This window comes from Pan troglodytes, chromosome 9 (assembly GCF_028858775.2).
Source record: "Pan troglodytes isolate AG18354 chromosome 9, NHGRI_mPanTro3-v2.0_pri, whole genome shotgun sequence".
In the NCBI taxonomy this organism is placed as follows: Eukaryota; Metazoa; Chordata; class Mammalia; order Primates; family Hominidae; genus Pan; species Pan troglodytes.
In genome coordinates, this window is record NC_072407.2 from 97,910,680 (window position 1) to 97,935,211 (window position 24,532).

Here is a 24,532-nt window from a genome sequence, read left to right on the forward strand (position 1 = left end):
AAATGATTCTAAATAATTACTTGGAAATGTTTTAAGATTTATATAATATAGGTGACTGTTAGAATCAATGTTTATGAAATTTTAGTAATTGAAATACTGGCACTAATTCCCTAATATTAAGGAATCCAGAATAGAAGAAAGATCTGAAACTGTCTTAAGGTGTGTATGTAACAAAAGAGTTACAGTATCTAATATATATGTATGTGTGTGAATTTAGTGTATGATCAATTTGACATTTAAAGTTTTTCTTTCAATACAAAAACACTTTTTCTATGACTTAACAAATGTAAACATATGAAACTGTAAATATAATTTAAAAAATACAAAGTTTATCTGATCTCGAGGTTGGGAAGAACTGTCCAAGTATATAAAGAAAAAAAACATGATGGGAGGAAACACCACACCCAAGACTGTGTTGTTAAAGCACTGATAACTTCTGACCCAATCATAAAAGTGACCACAAAGCCAGCTTGCTTTTCAGAGTTCAAAAGAACCATCCTGTAATCTGTAAGATATTTGAGAAAAAATCCTAGTCTTAATGTTCATTTTCTTTAAGTGCTTTTTGGAAGTAAGCTGGGTATAATTAATAGAGAAATAAAGAACAACTTGGTCCGGTTCCAAGATGGCCAAATAGGAACAGCTCCAGTCTACAGCTCCCAGAGTGAGTGACACAGAAGACGGGTGATTTCTGCATTTCCAACTGAGATACCGGGTTCATCTCACTGGGGCTTGTCAGACAGTGAGTGCAGTCCATGGAGTATGAGCCGAAGCAGGGCAGGGTGTTGTCTCACCTGGGAAGCGCAAGGGGTTGGGGCATTCCCTTTCCTAGCCAAGGGAAGCCTTGACACATAGTACCTGGAAAATCAGGACACTCCCACCCTAATACTGTGCTTTTACAATGGTCTTAGCAAACGGCACACCAGGAGATTATATCCTGTGCCTGGCTCTGAGGGTCCCATGCCCATGGAGCCTCACTCACTGCTAGCACAGCAGTCTGAGATCCAACTGCAAGGCTGCAGCGAGGCTGGGGGAGGGGCATCCGCAATTGCTGAAGCTTGAGTAGGTAAACAGCGGTCTGGAAGGTCGAACTGGGTGGAGCCCACCGCAGCTCAAAGAGGCCTGCCTGCCTCTGTAGACTAACCTCTCCGGGTAGGCCATAGCTGAACAAAAGGCAGCAGAAACTTCTGCAGACTTAAACATTCCTGTCTGACAGCTTTGAAGAGAGTAGTGGTTCTCCCAGCACGGAGTTTGAGATCTGAGAACGGACAGACTGCCTCCTCAAGTGGGTCCCTGACCCCCAAGTAGCCTAACTGGGAGATACCTCCCAGTAGGGGCCGACTGACACCTCATACAGCTGGGTGCCCTTCTGAGACTAAGGCTCCAGAGGAAGGACCAGGCAGCAACGTTTGCCATTCTGCAATATTTGCTTTTCTGCAGCCTCCGTTGGTGATACCCAGGCAAACGGTCTGGAATGGACCTCCAGCAATCTCCAACAGACCTGCAGCTGAGGGTCCTGACTGTTAGAAGGAAAACTAACAGAAAGGACATCCGCACCAAAACCCCATCTGCATGTCACCATCATCAGACCAAAGGTAGATAAAACGACAAAGATGTGGAGACACCAAAGCAGAAAAGCTGAAAATTCCAAAAATCAGAGCACCTCTTCTCCTCCAAAGGAACACAGCTCCTTGCCAGCAACAGAACAAAGCTTGATGGAGAATGACTTTGACGAGTTGAGAGAAGAAGGCTTCAAACGATCGGTAATAACAAACTTCTCTGAGCTAAAGGAAGATGTTTGAACCCATTGCAAAGAAGCTAAAAACCTTGAAAAAAGATTAGATGAATGGCTAACTAGAATAAACAGCATAGAGAAGACCTTAAATGACCTGATGGAGCTGAAAACCATGCCATGAGAACTACATGACGCATGCACAAGACTCAGTAGCCGACTCAATCAAGTGGAAGAAAGGGTATCTGTGATTGAAAATCAAATGAATGAAATGAAGCGAGAAGAGAAGTTTAGAGAAAAAAGAGTAAAAAGAAATGAACAAAGCCTCCAAGAAATATGGGACTATGAGAAAAGACCAAGTCTACCTCTGATTGGTGCACCTGAAAGTGACGGGGAGAATGGAACCAAGTTGGAAAACACTCTTCAGGATATTATCCAGGACAACTTCCCCAATCTAGGAAGGCAGGCCAACATTCAAATTCAGGAAATACAGATAATGCCACAAAGATACTCCTCAAGGAGAGCAACTCCAAGACACATAATTGTCAGATTCACCAAAGTTAAAATGAAGGAAAAAATGTTAAGGGCAGCCAGAGAGAAAGGTCAGGTTACCCGCAAAGGGAAGCCCATCAGACTAACAGCAGATCTCTCGGCAGAAACTACAAGCCAGAAGAGAGCGGGGGCCAATATTCAACATTCTTAAAGATAATAATTTTCAACCCAGAATTTCATATCCAGCCAAACTAAGGTTCGTAAGTGAAGGAGAAATAAAATCCTTTACAGACAAGCAAATGCTGAGAGATTTTGTCACCACCAGGCCTGCCTTACAAGATCTCCTGAAGGAATGACTAAACATGGAAAGGAACAACCGGTACCAGCCACTGCAAAAACATGCCAAATTGTAAAGACCATCGAGACTAGGAAGAAACTGCATCAACTAATGAGGAAAATAACCAGCTTACATCATAATGATAGGATCAAATTCACACATAACAATATTAACCTTAAATGTAAACAGGCTAAATGCTCCAATTAAAAGACACAGACTGGCAAATTGGATACCAAGAGTCAAGACCCATCAGTGTGTGTATTCAGGAGACCCACCTCACGTGCTGGGGCACACATAGGCTCAAAATAAAAGGATGGAGGAAGATCTACCAAGCAAATGGAAAACAAAAAAAGGCAGGGGTTGCAATCCTAGTCTCTGATAAAACAGACTAGATCAAAAGAGACAAAGAAGGCCATTACATAATGGTAAAGGGATCAATTCAACAAGAAGAGCTAACCTAAATATATATGCACCCAATACAGGAGCACCCAGATTCATAAAGCAAGTCCTTAGAGACCTACAAAGAGACTCAGACTCCCACACAATAATAATGGGAGACTTTAACACCCCACTGTCAACATTAGACAGATCAGCGAGACAGAAAGTTAACAAGGATATCCAGGAATTGAACTCGGTTCTGCACCAAGCGAACCTAATAGACATCTACAGAACTCTCCACCCCAAATCAACAGAATATACATTCTTCTCAGCACCACATCACACTTATTCCAAAACTGACCACATGGTTGGAAGTAAAGCACTTCTCAGCAAATGTAAAAGAACAAATTATAACAGACTGTCTCTCAGACCACAGTGCAATCAAACTAGAACTCAGGATTAAGAAACTCACTCAAAACCACTCAACTACATGGAAAGTGAACAACCTGCTCCTGAATGACTACTGGGTAAATAATGAAATGAAGGCAGAAATAAAGATGTTCTTTGAAACCAACGAGAACAAAGACACAACATACCAGATTCTTTGGGACACATTCAAAGCAGTGTGTAGAGGGAAATTTATAGCACTAAATGCCCACAAGACAAAGCTGGAAAGATCTAAAATTGACACCCTAACATCACAATTAAAAGAACTAGAGAAGCAACAGCAAACACATTCAAAAGCTAGCAGAAGGCAAGAAATAACTAAGATCAGAGCAGAACTGAAGGAGATAGAGACACAAAAAACCCTTCAAAAAAATCAGTGAATCCAGGAGCTGGTTTTTTGAAAAGATCAAAATTGATAGACCACTAGCAAGACTAATAAAGAAGTAAAGCGAGAAGAATCAAATAGATGCAATAAAAAATGATAAAGGAGATATCACTACCAATCCCACAGAAATACAGACTACCATCAGCGAATACTACAAACATCTCTACGCAAATAAACTAGAAAATCTAGAAGAAATGGGTAAATTACTGGACACATACACCCTCCCAAGACAAAACCAGGAAGGAGTTGAATCCCTGAATAGACCAATAACAGGCTCTGAAATTGAGGCAATAATTAATAGCCTGCCAACCAAAAAAAGTCCAGGACCAGACGGATTCACAGCCAAATTCTACCAGAGGCACAAAGAGGAGCTGGTACCATTCCTTCTGAAACAATTCCAATCAATGGAAAAAGAGGTAATCCTCCCAAACTCATTTTATGAAGCCAGCATCATCCTGATACCAAAGCCTGGCAGAGACACAACAGAAAAAGAGAATTTTACACCAAATATCCCTGATGATCATTGATGCAAAAATCCTCAATAAAATACTGGCAAACTGAATCCAGCAGCACATCAAAAAGCTTATCCACCAAGATCAAGTTGGCTTCATCTCTGGGATGCAAGGCTGGTTCAACGTACACAAATGAATAAATGTAATTCATCATATAAACAGAACCAAAGACAGAAACCACATGCTTATCTCAGTAGATGCAGAAAAGGCCTTCAACAAAATTCAGCAGCCCTTCATGCTAAAAACTCTCAATAAACTAGGTATTGATGGGACGTATCTCAAAACAATATGAGTTATTTATGACAAACCCACAGCCAATATCATACTGAATGAGCAAGAACTGGAAGCATTCCCTTTGAAAACTGGCACAAGACAGGGATGCCGTCTCTCACCATTCCTATTGAACATAGTGTTGGAACTTCTGGCCAGGGCAATCAGGCAGGAGAAAGAAATAAAGGGTATTCAGTTAGGAAAAGAGGAAGTCAAATTGTCCCTGTTTGCAGATGACATGGTTGTATATTTAGAAAACCCTATCGTCTCAGCCCAAAATCTCCTCAAGTTGATAAGCAACTTCAGCAAAGTCTCAGGATACAAAATCAATGTGCAAAAATCACAAGCATTCTTATACACCAATAACAGACACACAGCCAAATCATGAGTGAACTCTCATTCACAATTGCTTCAAAGACAATAAAATCCCTAGGAATCCAACTTACAAGAGATGTGAAGGACCCCTTCAAGGAGAACTACAAACCACTGCTCAATGAAATAAAAGAGGATACAAACAAATGGAAGAACATTCCATACTCATGGATAGGAAGAATCAATATCGTGGAAATAGCCATACTGCCCAAGGTAATTTATAGATTCAATGCCATCCCCATCAAGCTACCAATGACTTTCGTCACAGAATTGGAAAAAACTACTTTAAAGTTCATACAGCACCAAAAAAAAGAGCCCACATCACCAAGACAATCCTGAGCCATTAAAGCGATCATTAAAAAGTCAGGAAACAACAGGTGCTTGAGAGGATGTGGAGAAATAGGAATACTTTTACACTGTTGGTGGGATTGTAAACTAGTTCAACCATTGTGGAAGACAGTGTGGCGATTCCTCAAGTATCTAGAACTAGAAATACCATTTGACCCAGCCATCCCATTACTGGGCATATACCCAGAGGATTATAAATCATGCTGCTATAAAGACACATACACATGTATGTTTATTGCGGCACGGTTCACAATAGCAAAGACTTGGAACCAACCTAAATGTCCATCAAGACTGGATTAAGAATATGTGGCACATATACACCATGGAATACTATGCAGCTGTAAAAAAGATTGAGTTCATGTCCTTTGTAGGGACATGGATGAAGCTGGAAACCATCATTCTGAACCAACTATTGCAAGGACAGAAAAGCAGACACCACATGTTCCCACTCATAGGTGGGAATTGAACAATGAGAACACTTGGACACAGAGTGGGGAACATCACACACCGGGGCCTGTCGTGGGTTGGGGGGAGGGGGGAGGGATAGCATTAGGAGATATACCTAATGTAAATTATGAGTTAATGGGTGCAGCACAGCAACATGGCACATGTATACGTATGTAACAAACCTGCATGTTGAGCACATGTACCCTAGAGCTTAAAGTATAATTAAAAAAAAAAAAAAAACGTGATGGGAAAGAATTAGGTATACCTCTGTGAAAAATCAAAACATCTGTACATCAAAACTAGAATTAAAGGCAGATAATAAAATGAAGAAAACTTTTTCCCATAGAAAAATGGGCAAAGGAAATTCATGAAAGGGAGGAAATTAGCCAATAACATATATGAAAAGATTTATACTTTGATGGAAATGGAAAATAACTAGAAGTAGCATATTTTTCTCATTAGAATGGCTATGATTCTTCTTTGACCCAGTAACTTTTTAGTTTTTAATTATTGATCATTAGAAAATCTTTTAAGACTGATTGCCTGAGGGAATTCTCACTATTTAATAATGCTAAAGTGAAAAAACCTACATGTGTTTTGTCTCAATTTATTTTACACATATAGGAAAAAAATTAAATAACCAAATGACAGTCATTATCTTTGGGTAATAGGATTATTGGTTATTTTTCAGTGTGTTTTTTCTCAGTCTTCTACATTTACTGCAGTCAACATAATTTTATAATCAAACTTGAAGCGGACTTTAGAAAGTACTTAAAATGCGGATTTTAAAAGTATTATTTTTGTGTGCTTGACTGTAACTCTATAGTTGGTTTCTACATGTGCTCCTATTAATAAAATGTATTAATAAGTAATAGTTACTAATACATTTACTAATTTTAATTAATAAGTAATATATTAATAAGACAGTAATGTACTTTAGGACTGTTATGTGAACTTTGTATGATTGGCTAAATTTTTTACCACTTTATAAAAGTCTTTGAAATTCTTTTACCATAGTAATGGGGTTTTTACTTGAGCGCATTTCAAACACTCAATGTCTTTTTTTTAATTTATTATTATTTTTTGTGAGACAGAATCTCACTGTTGCCCAGGCTGGAGTGCAATGGTGCGATCTCAGCTCACTGCAACCTCCACCCCTCCACACTCCCCACCCCACCTGGGTTCAAGCGATTCTCCTGCCTCAGCCTCCCGAGTAGCTGGGATTACAGGTGCCCGCCACTATGCCCGCCTAATTTTTTTTATTTTTAGTAGTGACAGGGTTTCACTGTGTTAGGCTGGTCTCGAACTCCTAACCTCAGGTGATCCACCCACCTCAGCCTCCCAAAGTGCTGGGATTACAGGTGTGAGCCACCGCACCCGGCCCACTCAATGTCTTTAAATTGATTTTTTAAAAAACAAATATGAGATAATTAACATTTTATTGTTCCCAAAGAGTGATCCTCCACTGGACTCATCCATCAATTTTATTTTTTATTTAGATGAGTTTATTCTTTCTTAATATACTTTCTCCGCATATGCTGTTACAGCATCCACGTTTGTGTTTGTATTTGGCAGCCATATTTTCTGCTCTTAAGAATCTTCAAGATAAGATTCGACGCTTGGAACTTGAGAGGATTCAGGCAGAAGAAAGTGTGAAAACCTTGTCTAGAGAAACAATTGAATATAAGAAAGTACTGGATGAACAGATACAAGAGAGGGAGAATTCAAAGAATGAGGAATCAAAGCACAATCAAGGTTTGTTGATGAAGAAAATTAAAATTCTATCAAAATAAGTGTTGTGCAGTATTAAGTATTCTAAAAGAAATAGTACATTAGTGTTTTGTAGCGGTATCTTCAAGTACTACAAAACTGCATTATATTCTGGTGCATTTTGAGGAGTAAATGCTGTTGTCATACATGGCATTTATTTACTGAATGCAAGGCCAGTTTGACTAGCACGTAGAAAGAGAATGATTTAGGTAATCTGAAAAGGTGTCCAGGTCTGTGGAAGGTGTTTTTATTGTATACACAATAGATTCAATTCCTGTTAACAGCTTGTTAAAACTATTTTATGGGTGAGTTGATTTCTGCTTTTCTCATGTATTATTTTTAGAACTGACATCTCAGTTGTTAGCTGCAGAAAATAAATGCAATCTATTAGAAAAACAACTGGAATACATGCGAAATATGATAAAGCATGCCGAAATGGAGAGGACATCTGTCTTAGAGAAACAAGTAAGTAAAGCACCTCACAGATTGATACTCAAGAACAGTTATGGGGAAAACTAATTGAATAAAGACTTTTTTTCTTTCGGTGAGGATTAATGGTGCTGTTATAGCCCAGGACTGAAGTTTCTTGGCATCAGTTATGAAATCTAAATATGTGATTGGCTTTTTCTTGTTGTTATTGTTGTGTTTCGTAGAGTTTTACTTAAATGGTAAAAATACAATTGTGAGATGTTTGAAAGTTAGCTTCTTTGAGTCTACATTATAAAAAGTGTAAATAACCATATACCTCTGTATCTCTGAAATTTGTTTAATGACTCCAGTGAGATAGTAGATGACTTTGTAAAACTCTTCAGAATTGTTACTTAGCATAGCATTTTTGTGCTTTCTTACACCAGAGATCTTCGTATTTAGGTGACCTGTACATTTGTGAGAAGATATCTCAACATCAGTCTCAAATATATTGATCAATTGATTGGAAATAGGGTCTCACTCTGTCACCCAGGCTGGAGTGTAGTGGCATGATCTCGGTTCACTGCAACCTCTACCTCCTAGGCTCAGGTGATTCTCATGCCTCATCCTCCCGAGTAGCTGGGATTACAGGCGCATGCCACGATGCCCAGCTAACTTTTGTGTGTGTGTGTATTTTTAGTATAGATGTGGCCAGGCTGGTCTCAAACTCCTGGCCTCAAGTGATCAGGCCGCCTCGGCCTCCCAAAGTTCTGGGATTACGGGCATGAGCCACTGTCCCTGGCCTTGTGTGTATTTTTTTTTTTTTTAATTTGAGACGGAGTTTCCCTTTTATTGCCCAGGCTGGAGAGCAACAGCGTGATCTCAGCTCACCGCAACCTCCACCTCCCGGGTTCAAGTGATTCTCCTGCCTCAGCCTCCCAAGTAGCTGGGATTACAGGCATGTGCCACCACACCCGGCTAATTTTGTATTTTTAGTAGAGACAGGGTTTCACCATGTTGGTCAGGCTGGTCTTGAACTGCCAACCTCATGTGATCCGCCTGCCTTGGCCTCCCAGAGTGCTGGAATTACAGGCATGAGCCACCACGCCCGGCCAGCCTTGTGTATATTTTTTAAAACTTACTCCTTTTTCTGTTATGAATCTAGAGTTTGCATTCATTAGTTTTGTAGACATCTTAACTCTATTATGCAAAATCGGAATGTTTATATGCTTAACATTATGCTAGATGCCCTGCAGTGGAAAAAAAAAATACTAGGCAGTTGTCCTTCAGTATCCATGAGTGAATTGGTTCTGAGACCCCTGTGGATAGTAAAATCCATGGATGCTCAAGTCTCCTATAAAATGGTGTGGTATTTGCGTATAACCTACACCCAATCTCGTATACTATAAATTATCTCTAGATTACTTATAACACCTAATGCAATGTAAATGTTATGTAAATAGTTGCTATACTATATTGTTTGGAGAATAATGTCAAGAGTAAGAATCTGTGTATGTTTAGTACAGATTCAACCATCCTTTTTTGTTTTTTCTCGTATATTTTCAATCCACAGTTGATCAAATCCATGGATGCAAAACACAGATACAGAGGGCTTACCATGTATGCTTTCTACCCTCAGTCAGCTTTCAGTTCTCATTGGAGAGAATTAGACTTAAATATTTGAGCAATCATACAACAGTATTTGAGAAGATGTCTCAGTAATTAATTCTTGTGTGTGATAGGTCTCTTATTTCAGTGGTTATCATTTTTCATTTTCATTTGGGTCTTTTTCCATCCACTTAGTTTTGTTCTTTGAATGTACTGTTACTCTGTGGTTTTTATACCTTCCTTTTATCTCTTTGAACGCTATAAACAATTCTCAATTTTTTTTAATTATTTGATGTTTTCAAAGTGTTAATCCTCGTTTGTTTGGCTTTATTTATTGATTCTCCCTTATGGTATCTTGTTTTTTTATGGGAACTTAATAAAGAAAAGTTATATGGTGGTCTCATTTTTTCATTTATTGTGTTAATTCCACAATAAATTCCTCAGTTGTGTGGGCAGCCTTGTGAGCCAGTTGTGAATTTGCCTTTGGTTAGGCTTGATGGTTTTCACTGGTTCTGGCTGGGCAGGGTGGCTTACACCTGTAATGCCAGCACTTAGGAGGCCAAGCCAGACAGATCACTTGAGTGCAGGAGTTCGAGACCAGCCGGGGCAATAGAGCGAGACCCAGTTTCTACAAACAATAAATAAATAAAATCACTGGTTCTGTTCCAGATTTATGTTACTATATTGGCTTGATATTGTTGATCATTGTGGATTATACATTGCCTAAAGTTTTATATTCCTGCACATTTTATGTACCCTGGCTCCAATATTGCCTTGTGTGATATTTGACTTCAGTATCCTTTCATTTGCTTTTGAGTTCCTTTCTCTTTTTTTTGTATCTGAAGATTTTCCTTTCTTGCTTTCAAAATTGCTGTGTAATTGTATTAGTCCATTCTCACGCTGCTATAAAGAGCACCCAAGACTAGGTAATTTATGAAAGAAAGAGGTTTAATTGACTCACAGTTCTGTATGTCTGTTGGGGGGACTTCTGGAAACTTAACACTTATGGCGGAAGGGGAAGCATACATATCCTTCTTCACATGGTGGCAAGAGAGGGAAGTGCAGAGCAAGGTGGGGAAAAGCCCCTATTAAAACCATCAGATGTCATGAGAATTCACTATGATGAGAACAGCATGGGGAACCACCACGATGATCTAATCACCTCCCATGAGATCCCTCCCCCAAAATGTGGGGATTACAATTTGGATTACAATTCAAGATGAGATTTGGTTGGAGACACAGAGGTAGACCACATCAATAATCATACATTATTATTATGTCTGCTGTGTTTATCTAACATTTCTGTGATTTTTGGGCTGGAGAAAGGGGTCAGTTTAATAAGACAACTTTAAGATGTTTTGACTAATACATGTCTTGGAGACAACTATTAGGCATATGTAATAGATGTCAAGAGCTGTTAATATCCACTAGGATGTGGCTAGAAGGGAATTAGTTCACACAAATTCCTAAATTATTGCTTTATATTAATTTGTCATATTCAAATTTCTATTAATATGGTACCTATTGCTGTAGCCTTATTTTGAAGACACAGTTTACAAGTTCAGGCACTTTTTACCAATAATAGTCCTTGAGTTAGTATATTTGAAATTATCCTAGTATAATGGTTTACGGGTGGATTACTTGAGGTCGGGTTTGAGAGCAGCCTGGCCAACATGATGAAACCCCATCTCTACTAAAAATACAAAAATTAGCTGGGCATGGTGGCAGGCGCCTATAATCCCAGCTACTCAGGAGGCTCAGGCAGGAGAATTACTTGAACCCAGGAGGCAGAGGTTGCAGTGAGCTGAGATGATGCCACCGCACTCCAGCCTGGGTGACAGAGCAAGACCCCATCTCAAAAAAAAAAAAACAAAGTCTATATAGGAGGCAATCTTTATAAATCTTTGACTCTAAACTTCAAAAAAAAAAGTTTAGGGCCAGGTATGGTGGTTCACGCCTGTAATCTCAGCACTTTGGGAGGCTGAGGCGGGTGGCTTACGGGGTCAGGAGAGCGAGACCATCCTGGCTAACACGATGAAACCACGTCACTACTAAAAATACAAAAAATTAGCCGGGCGTGGTGGCGGGCGCCTATAGTCCCAGCTACTGGGGAGGCTGAGGCAGGAGAATGGCATGAACCTGGGAGGTGGAGCTTGCAGTGAGCCGAGATCAGCCACTGCACTCTGGCCTGGGCGACAGAGCGAGACTATCTCAAAAATAAAAAAAGTATAAAAGGATATTATACATAGAATTCAAGGGAAATATGAAAAGATAGATACCAAAACCATAATTTTTACCCTAATTAAGAGATTAACTACTTGACAGGACCAAACTAAAAGTATTTGTGTGTGAAGCCTATATGTCCAATAAATCCCTGCTATCCCAGAGCATAAAGATAATGTCACTATATAAAACTACATATTAGGTAAATAGCTATAAGCCAAGGCAACTGAGTTAAGAACAGTATCCACTTATATCAGTCATTTATTGATGCCCCCTATGGTTTCATCTTAATGTTATTTTCCTAGAAGTAGTTATGTGAAGGGCCAAATAACAGCATAGAAAAACACTGCTCAGTGTTTTTCTCTTTTTTGATTGTCAAATTATCAAGCCGTATTGAATATTGTTTTTCAGGTTTCCCTAGAAAGAGAACGACAACATGATCAAACACATGTTCAGAGCCAACTTGAAAAATTGGATCTTCTTGAACAGGAGTATAACAAACTTACCACAATGCAGGCCCTTGCAGAAGTCAGTGCATGTGTCTTTTTATTGTTAACATATATCAGGGTGGTTTTTTTTTAATGTTAATTATTTTATATCACTGGATATTTATAGCATTAAAAGTGATCTTATAATGAAGAAATATATTGGAGTTTTAAAAAGAAAATATAAATTTGGAGAGAATGTTCACATTTTACAATCTTGGTGGGCATTTTTTTTAATGAAAATGTTTGTTAAAAAATTAAATGTTTTTGGCTGGGCGTGGTGGCTCACGCCTGTAATCCCAGCACTTTGGGAGGCCAAGGCGGGTGGATCACCTGAGGTCAGGAGTTCAAGACCAGCCTGACCAACATGGTGAAACCCCGTCTCTACTAAAAATACAAAAATTAGCCGGGCATCGTGGCGCATGCCTGTAATCGCAGCTGCTTGGAGGCTGAGACAGGAGAATCGCTTGAAACCAGGAGGCGGAGGTTGTTGTGAGCCGAGATCATGCCATTTCACTCCAGTCAGGGCAACAAGAGCGAAACTCCATCTCAAAAAAAAAAAAAAAAATTAAATGTTTTTGAGTATCCTTAAGGCTTGCATCACTTGGTTTAAGTTGCTCTCTGAGCTAATTTTAGTTTTAATTATTTCATTTGGGAGATATTTAATACCACTGATGATAAAGTTCCAGATTTAGCCTCCCTATCCCTATTCACATTCATGCAGTGCTGTGTTCTTTGGCCATAGATTTTACCCATAATTTTGTCTAGCTACCTCACAGATGATAAATAATTGAACACAAAAGGAGAGCATCATGGATGCCATCCAGCTCACAGCCTCCATTACTACAGTGATCTAACCACCTTATATTGAGTAGGATAAAATTTACATGTTCCAGTGCTGCTATATTAAAATTTTACAGACACTTAAGATTTTTCACCTTTATCCCTTTTGACATTTTTATCACTAGAAAAAAATGCAAGAGTTGGAAGCAAAACTCCATGAAGAAGAACAGGAAAGGAAACGCATGCAAGCTAAGGCAGCTGAGGTAAGTTAAAATGTGAGAAAGTGGGCTCTTCATATTTCTTACCGCTTTTTGTGTACAAGTAAACAATTACATTTAGGTATCTTACATCATTTATATTTTAGAATAGTCCAGCATACAAATTTTCAGATATAGGTTAATGTAGAAAATTATGAACAAGTATTTTTATAGACAGAGTAAAATTTGAACAGTTTTTTAGCATGTTTGTAATTGTAGAGTTTCAATCAGCATTTTTAAAAATAACAGACTAAAAAACATCAGAGACTACACACATAAGAAGGTATGTAATCATGTAAAACTTCTTACGGCCACTATCAGTAATATTTAAAAGCTATCTTTCAGTATCGTACTTATAGGTACTTCTCTTTGGTGGCCTCAAGATGCCAGGATAGAAGTTGAGGTAGTGGGATGCCCCAATAGCTATTGACCCAGACCAGTTAACAGAAGCCACCACATGAGGAAAATGAGCTCTACTCTCTCCTACTTTTGGATTTTATCCCATGCAGTGGCCCCCAGATAGAATAGGTGAGGCAGTGTGGATTCACAAAAGCATTGAGTTTATATGTACCAACCAGAACTGCATTTCTAGGAGATATATAGCAAGACTACTGAAGTAAGTCTGACTGACAGACTCAGTAAAATAAAATTTTCATGTTTTTAACTGAAGACACTCTCGTTATGAGCTTATTTGCTCAAATTCCTCCCAGATACTCCCCTGCCCCTTCCAGGGTCTTTTATTTTTATGACATTTGCATGTATCTTTTTTCGTAAGAACACAAGAATCAGGTCTCGATTCCAAGGAGTAGAGCCTCTGCAGTTCAATCTGTGACCAAAGGCCTACAATGTCTTGGGCTCACTTCATATATGTGATTACAGGAATATAAAAGTTATCTTTGTTATGTTGTCTATTTCTTCTAGTGCATCTCTAAATTTATTGACTTATTTTGTATTAAATCTGATACAGTTCCTTCTCAAATATTTACCTTCTGATCAATTTGTAGATTTGTTGTTGTTGTTTTCCCTTAGTGTGCTTTCTGAGTTATATAGCCACATGGCTTAATTTTTGACCAACAAAATTTCTTTGCCCATTTTCTCTTTAGGGTTGGCCACTTCACTGTGTTTCCATTTCCATACTTGTAACAAACAAACTTGTGGGTTGTGCTTTATATGCATTGTGGTGTTGAGTACATTATATATGAAATACAAAATTTAGTAAGTTCCTTATTTAATGAATTTTTAAAATTATTTATGGAACTTCTGTTTTCTCCTTCATTTAGCAGGCAACACATAGGGACCAAATTAGATGTTGCTGGTAATATGTTACCAGTAAATATTTTGAGTTGATGGTGAATATTATTGTACTGAAAGAACAATGAGGGATAGATGTGTGGTTCCAAGTCTAGTGTTGGGCAAGTTATATAACTATTCAGAGTCTGGATTTTTATCATTGTTAAAGAGTGGTCTGCTGAGGTCAGGAGTTTGAGGTCAGGAGTTTGAGCCTGACCAACATGGTGAAACGCTGTCTACTAAAAATAAAAAATTGGCCGGGTATGGTGGTGGTGCATGCCTGTAATCCTAGCTACTTGGGAGGGTGAGGCAGGAGAATCGCTTGAACCTGGGAGGTGGAAGTTGCACTGAGTTGAGATCACACCACTGCATTCCATCCTGGGCAACAAGAGCAAAAAAAAAAAAAAAAAAAACCAGTGTTCTGCATTTTGCATCTTGGTGTTGGTGTGATCAAATGAGAATAAAAAATAATGAAAGTGCTTTAAAATGTTTTAAAACTGTAGCACAGAAATATACAACTGCTGGGAAGAATAAATAAACTGGAAGTTAAAATACTCAAAGTTCTTGTATACTGTTTACACTCATTGGCATCATAAGTCTTCTAGAGTAGTAATTTCCTGTTCATTGAATTGTGTCTAGTCAATTTACTATATATAAAGCAATGTTAGGTGTGTTTGGAGTGTATAGATGCTTCCTGAGGGTAGAGATTCCTGTATTCCTTTGTCATGGAATAGATTTTTTACCCCAAAGCTGCACTCATGTGGGAAGTATTAGTAATAATCTTAGTATCTGTTTTTATGGAATCCAGTGGTTCTGAATATTTGTTCTAGCTCCATTATAATTTCCTGGGGAACTCTTAAAATACTTTAAAATATGAATTTCCCCAATCTGGAAAGGCCAAAATCATGAGATCTGGACAGGCACCTGGCAATCCAAATTGTCCTCATAAACTGCAGACAGTTTTGGTACATATAGGCAGATTTGAAACAAACACTATTCCAGACAGGTTTTTTTTTTTGTTTTTTTGTTTTTTTTTTAAAGGAAAGTTGAAAGTTGGCTTAGTGAAAAGAGCAGTCCTTTTTTGAAATTCTTAGTGCTTGTGGAATTTCTACCATGAAGATAGGATATTTTTAAATTAGTATAGTTACTCAGCTTCTAGAGAAAAGGGCTTGGTAACATTTGCCTGATAGCTTCCAGTGTTTTTTGTTTTTTGGTATTTTTTTGGATATAAGTTTTCAATTCCTTTTTCTTATATAGTAAGTGCATGGCTTTTTAGAAAGGGAAGAAATGTATTCTGCTCTTCGGCTGTTTTGTGTCTGGTAATGTAGTAGATACCATTTTTGAAAAGAATATATTTAAGCAATGGTTTGGGGTTAGATACATTGCATTTAACTCGTTAGATAGAATTTATGGAGTAACTACAAATACTGGAGATAATGTGTTCCACGCTGAAGAAGGGACAAATTATAACAGAAGGTCAAGATAAAATGAGAGACTGGTATTTATTTAAAATATTTGACAAACGTTGATAGATTGGTTCAAGACATAGTTATACAGCTGTAATATGTTTTTCAGTTAGATACTACCATTGGTTTTTACAGGCTTTTTACATGACACATCTGAAATCTGAGTCATAGCTTTTATTTCTACAGCATTAACTTTAGGCTCTCATTTTTCCTAGTTGCAGACTGGTCTAGAAACAAATAGACTTATCTTTGAAGATAAGGCAACTCCGTGTGTTCCCAATGCAAGAAGAATTAAAAAAAAGAAGTCAAAACCACCAGAAAAGGTGTGAAGACAGAACCAAATCAGGCAAAATGCTGATTACTTGGTATAGTTTATGTCAAAACACCCATAAACTGTGTGGTGTACTACAACCTTGAGAGAGTAAATCTTTCATTCTCAATTTCTTCATTCAGAAGGTGGAGATAAGTAATACCTACTCCTAAATTTTTATCCTGATAGTGAGAAAATATATAAGCATTTTGGAACTACAGAACACCATACAAAATTAGCATTATTAGTACTGCATTATCTTGTGCTTTTACAATGTTTTGTGTATATGTATACTGATTTTCTACTTAGAATGTAACTGTTGTTTTGTCAAGTGCTTTTTTCCCCCCAGCCTTTCCTAGGCTAGGATATATGCTAACAAGTACTATTAGGAGCTGGCTTGTGATCATAATGCCAGCTATAGATAAGGCAAGTAGTAGCCTAGTAGTTAACTGAAGTTTCAAGTTAGTCATGTATAGTCGGTTTTTATTATCATGTGAATAAAATAAAATTGTTTTCCTTTTCTTTTCATTCAGAAAAGTTCTAGGAACTATTTTGGTGCACAACCACATTATAGATTATGCTTGGGTGATATGCCATTTGTAGCTGGGAAGGTGAGTTGGTCAAACTCTGGATTCTTTTTATACAACGTTGATCCCTGAATTAAGTCCCTGCATCTGCAAGTATGTCTACAAATGGAAGGAACATTTTTCTGTCCCTTTACCAGTGTGTGGATCACAGTGATGTGAAAATGAGATGTAGGGAGGTTTTTGGGGATTAGGGAAGCAAGGAAGAGATGGGGAGGATACCTTAAAGTAGATAAAGTATATGTGGAAAGGAAGTGATAAAAGCAGAGACCCTAAGTTGAAGAAGGTGTTGTTTCAGATAGGGGTCAAGGAAATAAGAAATAGTATGTTTGTAGCATTGGATTTTTAGTATCAATCCTGTTGAGTTACATTTAGATATAGGTAGATATTCGAATAAGCACGTAGCACATTCTGCTTGTCCTCACATCCAGATCATTTCTAGGACTAATTCTCCAAGAAGCAGTCATACGTACACTTGAATCTTAAGTTACTTCAGCACTTGAATGTAAAGCTGTATTGTCATATATCAAGTACTGAGTGAAGTGCCTAAAACTGTGCTAGTTGACACTACTTTATAAGCTGTTTGTGTTGCTGGTGGTTTTATATTTAGATTCCAACTAGATTGTTATTCTGGCATCTTGGGAAGTAAATGTTCTTCTGAGTTTTGTATTTGTTTATATTTATTTATTTTAAACCCCTAGTAAATTCGCAGTGAAATCATGGGGAATATAATAAATTAGTGGTGACAAGCATTTGAAAAAGGTACAGTTGACCCTTGAACAACATGAGTCTGAACTCTGTGTGGGTCTACTTACAGGCAGATTTTTTTTTTCAATAAGTATCTTGGAAAATTTTTTGGAGATTTTTGGCAATTTGAAAAAACTTGCAAACTATAGCTTAGAAATATCAGAAGTTAAGAAAAAGTTGGTATGTCATAGATGCATAAAATTGACTATGTCAATACTAGTGCATTTTATCATTTACTACCATAAAATATACACAAGTGTTTTTTAAATTATAATTTATCAAAACGATTTGCACACAGACTACGTGACGCCATTCACAGTCCAGAGAAATGTAAACAGAGATAAAGATGCAGTATGAAATCATAACTGTATAAAATTAACTGTAGTACATACTGTACGACTGATAATTTTGTAGCCACCTTCCGTTGCCATTGTGATGAGCTCAAGGGTTGCGAGTATTCACTTAAAATGCCACGTGACGCTAATCATCTTCAAATGAGCAGTTCATCTCTCCAGTCAATTGTGTATCACAGTAAAAAGTGTTCTCTAGCAGTTCCATATTTTCCATCATGTTTAGCACAATACAGTAAATAATTTGAATAATATCATAGGACCCATATCAAGTGCTACTAATGATGGTGGAAGTGCTCCCAAGAAGCAGACAAAAGTCATGACATGACAAGAAAAAGTTGCATTGCTTGATATGTACCATAGATTGAGGTCTGCAGCTGCGGTTGTCCACCATTTCAAAATAAATGAATCCAGCTGAAGGCCTATTGTAAAAAAAAAAAAAAAAAAAATGATCCCGGCATGTTGGCGTGCACCTGTAGTCCCAGCTACTCAGGAGGCTGACAGAGGAGGATCACTGTAGCCCAGGAGTTCGAGACTGTAGTAAGTGATGATGGCACCACTGTGCTGCAGCATAGGCAACAGAGTAAGATCCTCTTAAAAAAATTTAAAAAACAAAAAAAAAAGGAAATTTGTGAATCTGTCACTGCAGCTACTCTAGCAGGTGCCAAAACCTTGTGCTTTTTGCAAAATAGCTTTTTATCTCATTGAAAATGCAGCTTTTATGTGGATGCAGGATTGCTATAAGAAAGGCATACTTGTAGACTCTTAATATGATTTGAGAAAAAGGAAAGTCATTATATGACAACTTAAAAGGAAGGTGAGGTATCTAAAGCTGGAGAATTTAATTCCAGCAAAGGATGGCTTGATAATTTTAGAGGTTTGGCTTTAAAAATGTCAAGATAGGAGAAGCAGCTTCTGCTGACCAAGAGGCAGCAGATGAATCCCAAGATACCATTAAGAAAATCATTGAGGAGAAAGGGTATCTTCCTGAACAGGCTTTTAATGCAGACAGAAGTACCCTATTCTGGAAAAACATGATGCCACGAAGGATATTTATAAGTAAGGAGGACAAGTCAGCACCAGGATTTAAGGAAAGAGGAGACAGGCTAAATCTACTATTTTGTGAAAACACAATCCGATTTACAATCAGGACTGCCCTTATCTATAAAGCTGCTAGTCCCTGAGCCTTCAAGGGGAAATATACCCAACTGCCAGTCTTTGGGTTTACAACAAGAATGACCCTTTGAGAACCCTTTTTCTAAACTGGATTTAGAAAAAACATTGATCCATCAATCCTTTGTCCCTGAAGTCAGGAAGTAATTTGCCAGTAAGAGACTGCCTTTTAAAGTCTTTTTAATACTAGGCATTGCCCCTAGCTACCCAGGAGCATCGAAGTTCAACACCAAAGGCATGGAAGTAGTCTACTTGTCCCTAAACACAGTGTGTCTAATTCACCCTCTGGATCAGGGAGCATAAGGACTTCTAAGGCACATTACATACACTATAAAAAGGGTTCTTAATGCTGTGGAAGAGAACTTCAGAGAGAACATTATGAGGGTCTGGAAGGATTACAGTTGAAGATGATGCCATCATTTTTATAGAAAAAGTCATGAAAGCCATCAAGTCTGAAATAATAAATTCCTGTTGGAGAAAACTCTCCAGGTGATATGCATGATTTCACAGGATTTATGACAGAGCCAATCATGAAAGAGATTGTAGATATGGCAAAAAAGGTTGGAGGTGAAGGATTTCAAGATACGAATCTTGGAGAAATTAAAGAGTCAGTAGACACCATGATAGAGGAATTAACAGAAGATGACTGGGATGGATAAGAGTGCTTTCAAACCAGTGCCACAAGATGAAGAAGACAACACAGAAGTAATGTCAGAAAACAAGTTGACATTAGATAATCTGACAGAAGGGTTCTAATTATTCAAGACTGCTTTTGACTTTTTTTTTTTTTTTTTTTTTTTTTTTGAGACGGAGTCTCGCTCTGTCACTCAGCCTGGAGTGCAGTGGCACGATCTCAGCTCACTGCAACCTCTGCCTCCTGGGTTCAAGCAATTCTCCCACCTCAGCCTCCCAAGTACCTGGACAACAGGCACGCGCCACCATGCCTGGCTAATTTTTGTATTTTTTTAGTAAAGACAGGGTTTCTCCATGTTGGCCAGGCTGGTCTCGAAATCCTGACCTTAGGTGATCCACCCGCCTCAGCCTCCCAAAGTGCTGGGATTCTGTAATCCCACTGTAATCCCAGTGGCTGAGCCACTGCGCCCAGCCTGCTTTTGACTTTTACGACATCGACCCTTCTATGATACATCACTGAAACTAAAACAAATGGTGGAAGAATTGGTATCTCATAGAAACATTTTTAGAGAAATGAAAAAGCAGAAAAGTCAAGACAAATTATAGTGTATTTCTGTAAAGTTACACAGAATGTGCTAGCCTCTCCTGCCTCCCCCTCCACCTCTTCTGCCTCTGCCACTCCTGAGACAGCAAGACCAACCCTACCCTTCTGCCTACTCAACAGTGAAGATAATGGGGATGAAGGCCTGTATGGTGATCCAGTTAATGAATAGTAAATATACTTTCTCTTCCTTAGGATTTTCTTAATATTTTTTTCTAACTTTACTTTTAGAATGTTGTTTACAATACATAAAACAAAAATGCTTCCAGTCAACAGCAGGCTATTACATTTTAGGGCTAAATTTATTATAGTTCTCAGTTACATAAGTGGGAGCTGAATAATCAGAACACATGGACACATAGTGGGGAACAACATACACTGGAGCCTGTTTGGTGGGGGAGTTGGTCAATGGGGAGCATCAGGAAGAGTACCTAATGGATGCTGGGGTTAATACGTAGGTGATGGGTTGATCTGTGCAGCAAACCACCATGACACACATTTACCTATATAACAAACCTGCGCATGTACCCCAGAACTTAAAAGTTGAAGGAAAAAAAAAGTTTCATTATGGCAGAGTTTTGACTACATGGGTGGTCGGTGCCCCTAACCCCTCCATTGTTCAAGGGTCAAGTGCATATTAATATAATCAGAAAAATAACAGAACAAGAATTTTTTAAATTATTGCATATTGAAAGTGTACTTATAGGCAATTAGTATGCTAAATATATATTACAAGTTACGAGCAAAATAGTGGTTACATTGATTAATTTATGAATAGTGGACCAGCCTTGCATTGATGTAATAAACTCCCACTTGGATGTGATATATAATACTGCTGCATTCACTTTGCTAGCTAACAATAGAAACTAAGATTAGAAGGAAAGCATATGTTTAGCTTAGCATGGTGGTTCCAAATCTGGCTAATCAAAATCAACTGGAGGACTTGAAAACACAAATTTCCAAACCCTAACTCTGCAGTGAGTTTGGTGTGCTGCCTAGGAACCTGCATTTTAAATATGCTTTCTAATAATATTTATGGAGCCAAGTAAGCCCAGCCATCTATTTATAAAGTGGAATAGTACATTGAGATTGTTGGTTTAGTGTTTAAAACAAAAGCAAAATATCTTTGAGAAGTCTATCAGGTTTTTCTTACACACGTGATAGACATGTAATTTAGTGCTTCCTATTATTCCAGGATACAGAAATGAACAATAGTGTCTACCACCTGGATGTACACTGTTTAATAGGTGAAATAGATATGTAAAAGCAATTAAAATATGATAAATGCTATGAGAGATGTAAAAAGTGTTATAGGTGATCTGAGAATGGACTGATTGATTACCTGGCAGTTTTAAGGAAGCCTTTAAAAATAATATATTTGAACTGGGTTTTAAAGAATGATATAAATGTTGCTAATACACCAAAAAAATGTCATCTGCAAATATGGTTTGTTCACAAAATGGAGAGAAGGGGAGGATGATAGGACATGAGGCTAGGAAATGTAGGTTGCAGCTCAATGATGTGTATGTAGGGCCTTATTTTCCATTCTGAAACATAGTGGATTTATATCAAAGGATTTCAAATAGAAGAACATCATGATCAGAATAATTTTAGGATTTATAAACTCTACTTTGGGGGGTGGAGAGTTCTTTTTACCTAGGCTTAGGGAATAGAAAGTGGTGTAGAGAATATAACTTCAATTACTTCTTTCATCATTTTTCTTCCTTTAGTCCACAAGCCCTAGCCATGCCGTGGTAGCCAATGTTCAGCTTGTCTTGCATCTAATGAAGCAACACAGTAAAGCTTTGTGCAATGATCGAGTCATCAACAGTATTCCTTTGGCAAAGCAAGTGTCTTCACGAGGTGGTAAAAGTAAGAAGTTGTCAGTAACACCTCCCTCCTCCAACGGTATTAATGAGGAGTTGTCAGAAGTCTTACAGACTTTACAGGATGAATTTGGGCAAATGAGCTTGTGAGTTTTTGTTTTTTTTTTTTTAAATTCAGTTTAGCTCTAAAACCTCATTTTTAAAAAACTTGTTGACTTTATTTATCTTACTTTCCTTTGTTGAGCAAGTATGGTTGAGCACAATCCTTATACCAACCAAGTTACTGGGACTTTTAACAAATACAACTAATAAGGGCAAAATCTCTCTCTTTTTAAATACTGTTAAATGTTTTGAAGACCAAGGTTTATATTTAAGTTTTATTTCTTTGAGAACTTACGATATACAGTCATGCATCACTGAATGACAAAGATGTGCTCTGAGAAATACATCATTAGGCGATTTTCTTTTCCTTGTACTAACATAAGAGTGTGCTAAGCTTATAGCTTATTGCTCTTAGGCTACAAACCTATACAGCATGTTACTCTACTACTAAATACTATATGCAGTTGTAACACAATGGTAAGTATTTGTGTATATAAACATATCTAGGTACAGTAAAAATACGATACTAAAGTCTTACGGGACCACTGTTGTATATGTGGTCTGTTGTTTACTACATCATCATCTGGCACTTGACATTACATTCATTTTAGCTAAACTTAACTGATAAGACATGAGTGTTTGAAGAGCAAGATTCATCTGTAGACTTTACATATACAATACTCTTTTGGGGAAAATAAGAATATAAAGAATTAACCTTGAAATTAAGAACTCTTGCATTTCCCTCTAGTGCCTTTCTTGAACTTCTAAATTCATATTTTGAATTAAAAATTTCTTGATCTAGGCTAGGCATGGTGGCTCACACCTGTAATCCCAGCACTTTGGGAGGCTGAAGTGGGCATATCACATCCTGGCTAACAGGGTGAAAACCTGTCTGTACTAAAAATACAAAAAATTGGCCAGGCATGGTGGCAGGCGCCTGTAGTCCCAGCTACTCGGGAGGCTGAGGCAGGAGAATGGCGTGAACCCGGGAGGCGGAGCTTGCTGTGAGCCGAGATCATGTCACTGCACTCCAGCCTGGGCGACAGAGCAAGACTCCGTCTCAAAAAAAAAAAAAATTTATTGCTGTGTTCAAAAAATGGAGTCATTTTTTAAACACATGGAGCAGTAACCCATAATGAGTAAGGTATAATAGACCTAACCATGAAACACAGAAAACTTAACCATGTTCTACTTCTGCTTTGTATATAGTGATCACCAGCAGCTTGCAAAACTTATCCAGGAGTCGCCAACCGTTGAACTGAAAGACAAGTTGGAGTGTGAATTGGAGGCATTAGTGGGAAGGATGGAAGCAAAAGCCAACCAAATAACTAAAGTTCGAAAATACCAAGCCCAGGTAACTCAGTTTTCCTTCACTCAAGTTTCTTATGATTAAGAAAAAAAAAAACACTTTAATTCAAATATTAAATGATGACACTAAGTGTATCATAGATAAATATCTACAGGAGATACTTCTTTACTGAAGACATTTGTTCATTGAGAATTGGTAAGTGGATTAAGAAAGAAGACACTTTTAGTCACTTAGCATATTCATCTAAGAAACATCTTTCAAATACTGAATATATTTAATATTCTTTATGAATAAGCTTTAACTTCTTTGATGAATTTAAATCGGAGTTTATCCAAGTAAGGTTTTTTTAAAAGCACCTGCGAAATTCTGTTTCCAAAGGAATAAGTCATACATTAAATATGTGAAATATATTTATGTTGCTAATCAGTTTATATCAGCCAACAATGTAGTACTACCAGATGCAGTGGTGACATCACACTCAAGGGTTTTCAACCAGAGAGAAACATGATTCATATATTTAAGAGATTACTGTAGTGACTAGGGGTAGGGTAATGGGATCAAGGCAGAGAGGCTGAGAGATCAGCTATAGATGTATCAGAGGTGTTCAGCAAGACAGTAGTTGGGTTTGGGCAGAGGTAAACAGATTTGAGGTATGTTTTGGAAGTAAAAAAAATATTGGGGTTACTTGCTGCTGGGTATCATGTAGAAGGAGAGGGAGTTAGGATGGTGATTCCACTGACTAAAATGGAGAAAGCTGAGAAGTTCAGAGAGCAGAACAGGTTTGTTGACTGTTGATTGGTAGCCATATGATACACAGTGCCAAGTGCTCTGAGTATATCTTCTTATTTAATTTTCACAAAAGGCTTCTGAGGTGGGTATATTCTCATATT

At 37.9% G+C, this 24,532-nt stretch overlaps 1 protein-coding gene across 26 annotated transcripts in view; it reads left to right on the top strand.

Moving 5' to 3' along the window:
* The window catches only part of CEP57 (centrosomal protein 57), a 75,523-nt gene that overhangs the window by 15,942 nt on the left and 35,049 nt on the right, over positions 1-24,532 (top strand). For 11 of the 26 annotated variants that reach the window (XR_010147648.1, XR_008538130.2, XR_010147645.1 and 8 more), the window contains 8 exons: positions 7,293-7,472; positions 7,831-7,952; positions 12,138-12,254; positions 13,180-13,257; positions 16,223-16,330; positions 16,851-16,928; positions 22,136-22,377; positions 23,543-23,687. Coding sequence is in view for 14 of the 26 variants with exons in the window: in XM_063784443.1 (XP_063640513.1) it covers positions 7,293-7,472; positions 7,831-7,952; positions 12,138-12,254; positions 13,180-13,257; positions 16,223-16,330; positions 16,851-16,928; positions 22,136-22,377; positions 23,543-23,687 (1,070 nt within the window). In the remaining 12 variants the exon portion in view is untranslated. The remainder of the gene's footprint in view (positions 1-7,292; positions 7,473-7,830; positions 7,953-12,137; positions 12,255-13,179; positions 13,258-16,222; positions 16,331-16,850; positions 16,929-22,135; positions 22,378-23,542; positions 23,688-24,532) is intronic. The other 15 variants (XR_010147650.1, XR_010147647.1, XR_008538132.2 and 12 more) reach the window with 4 other exon arrangements.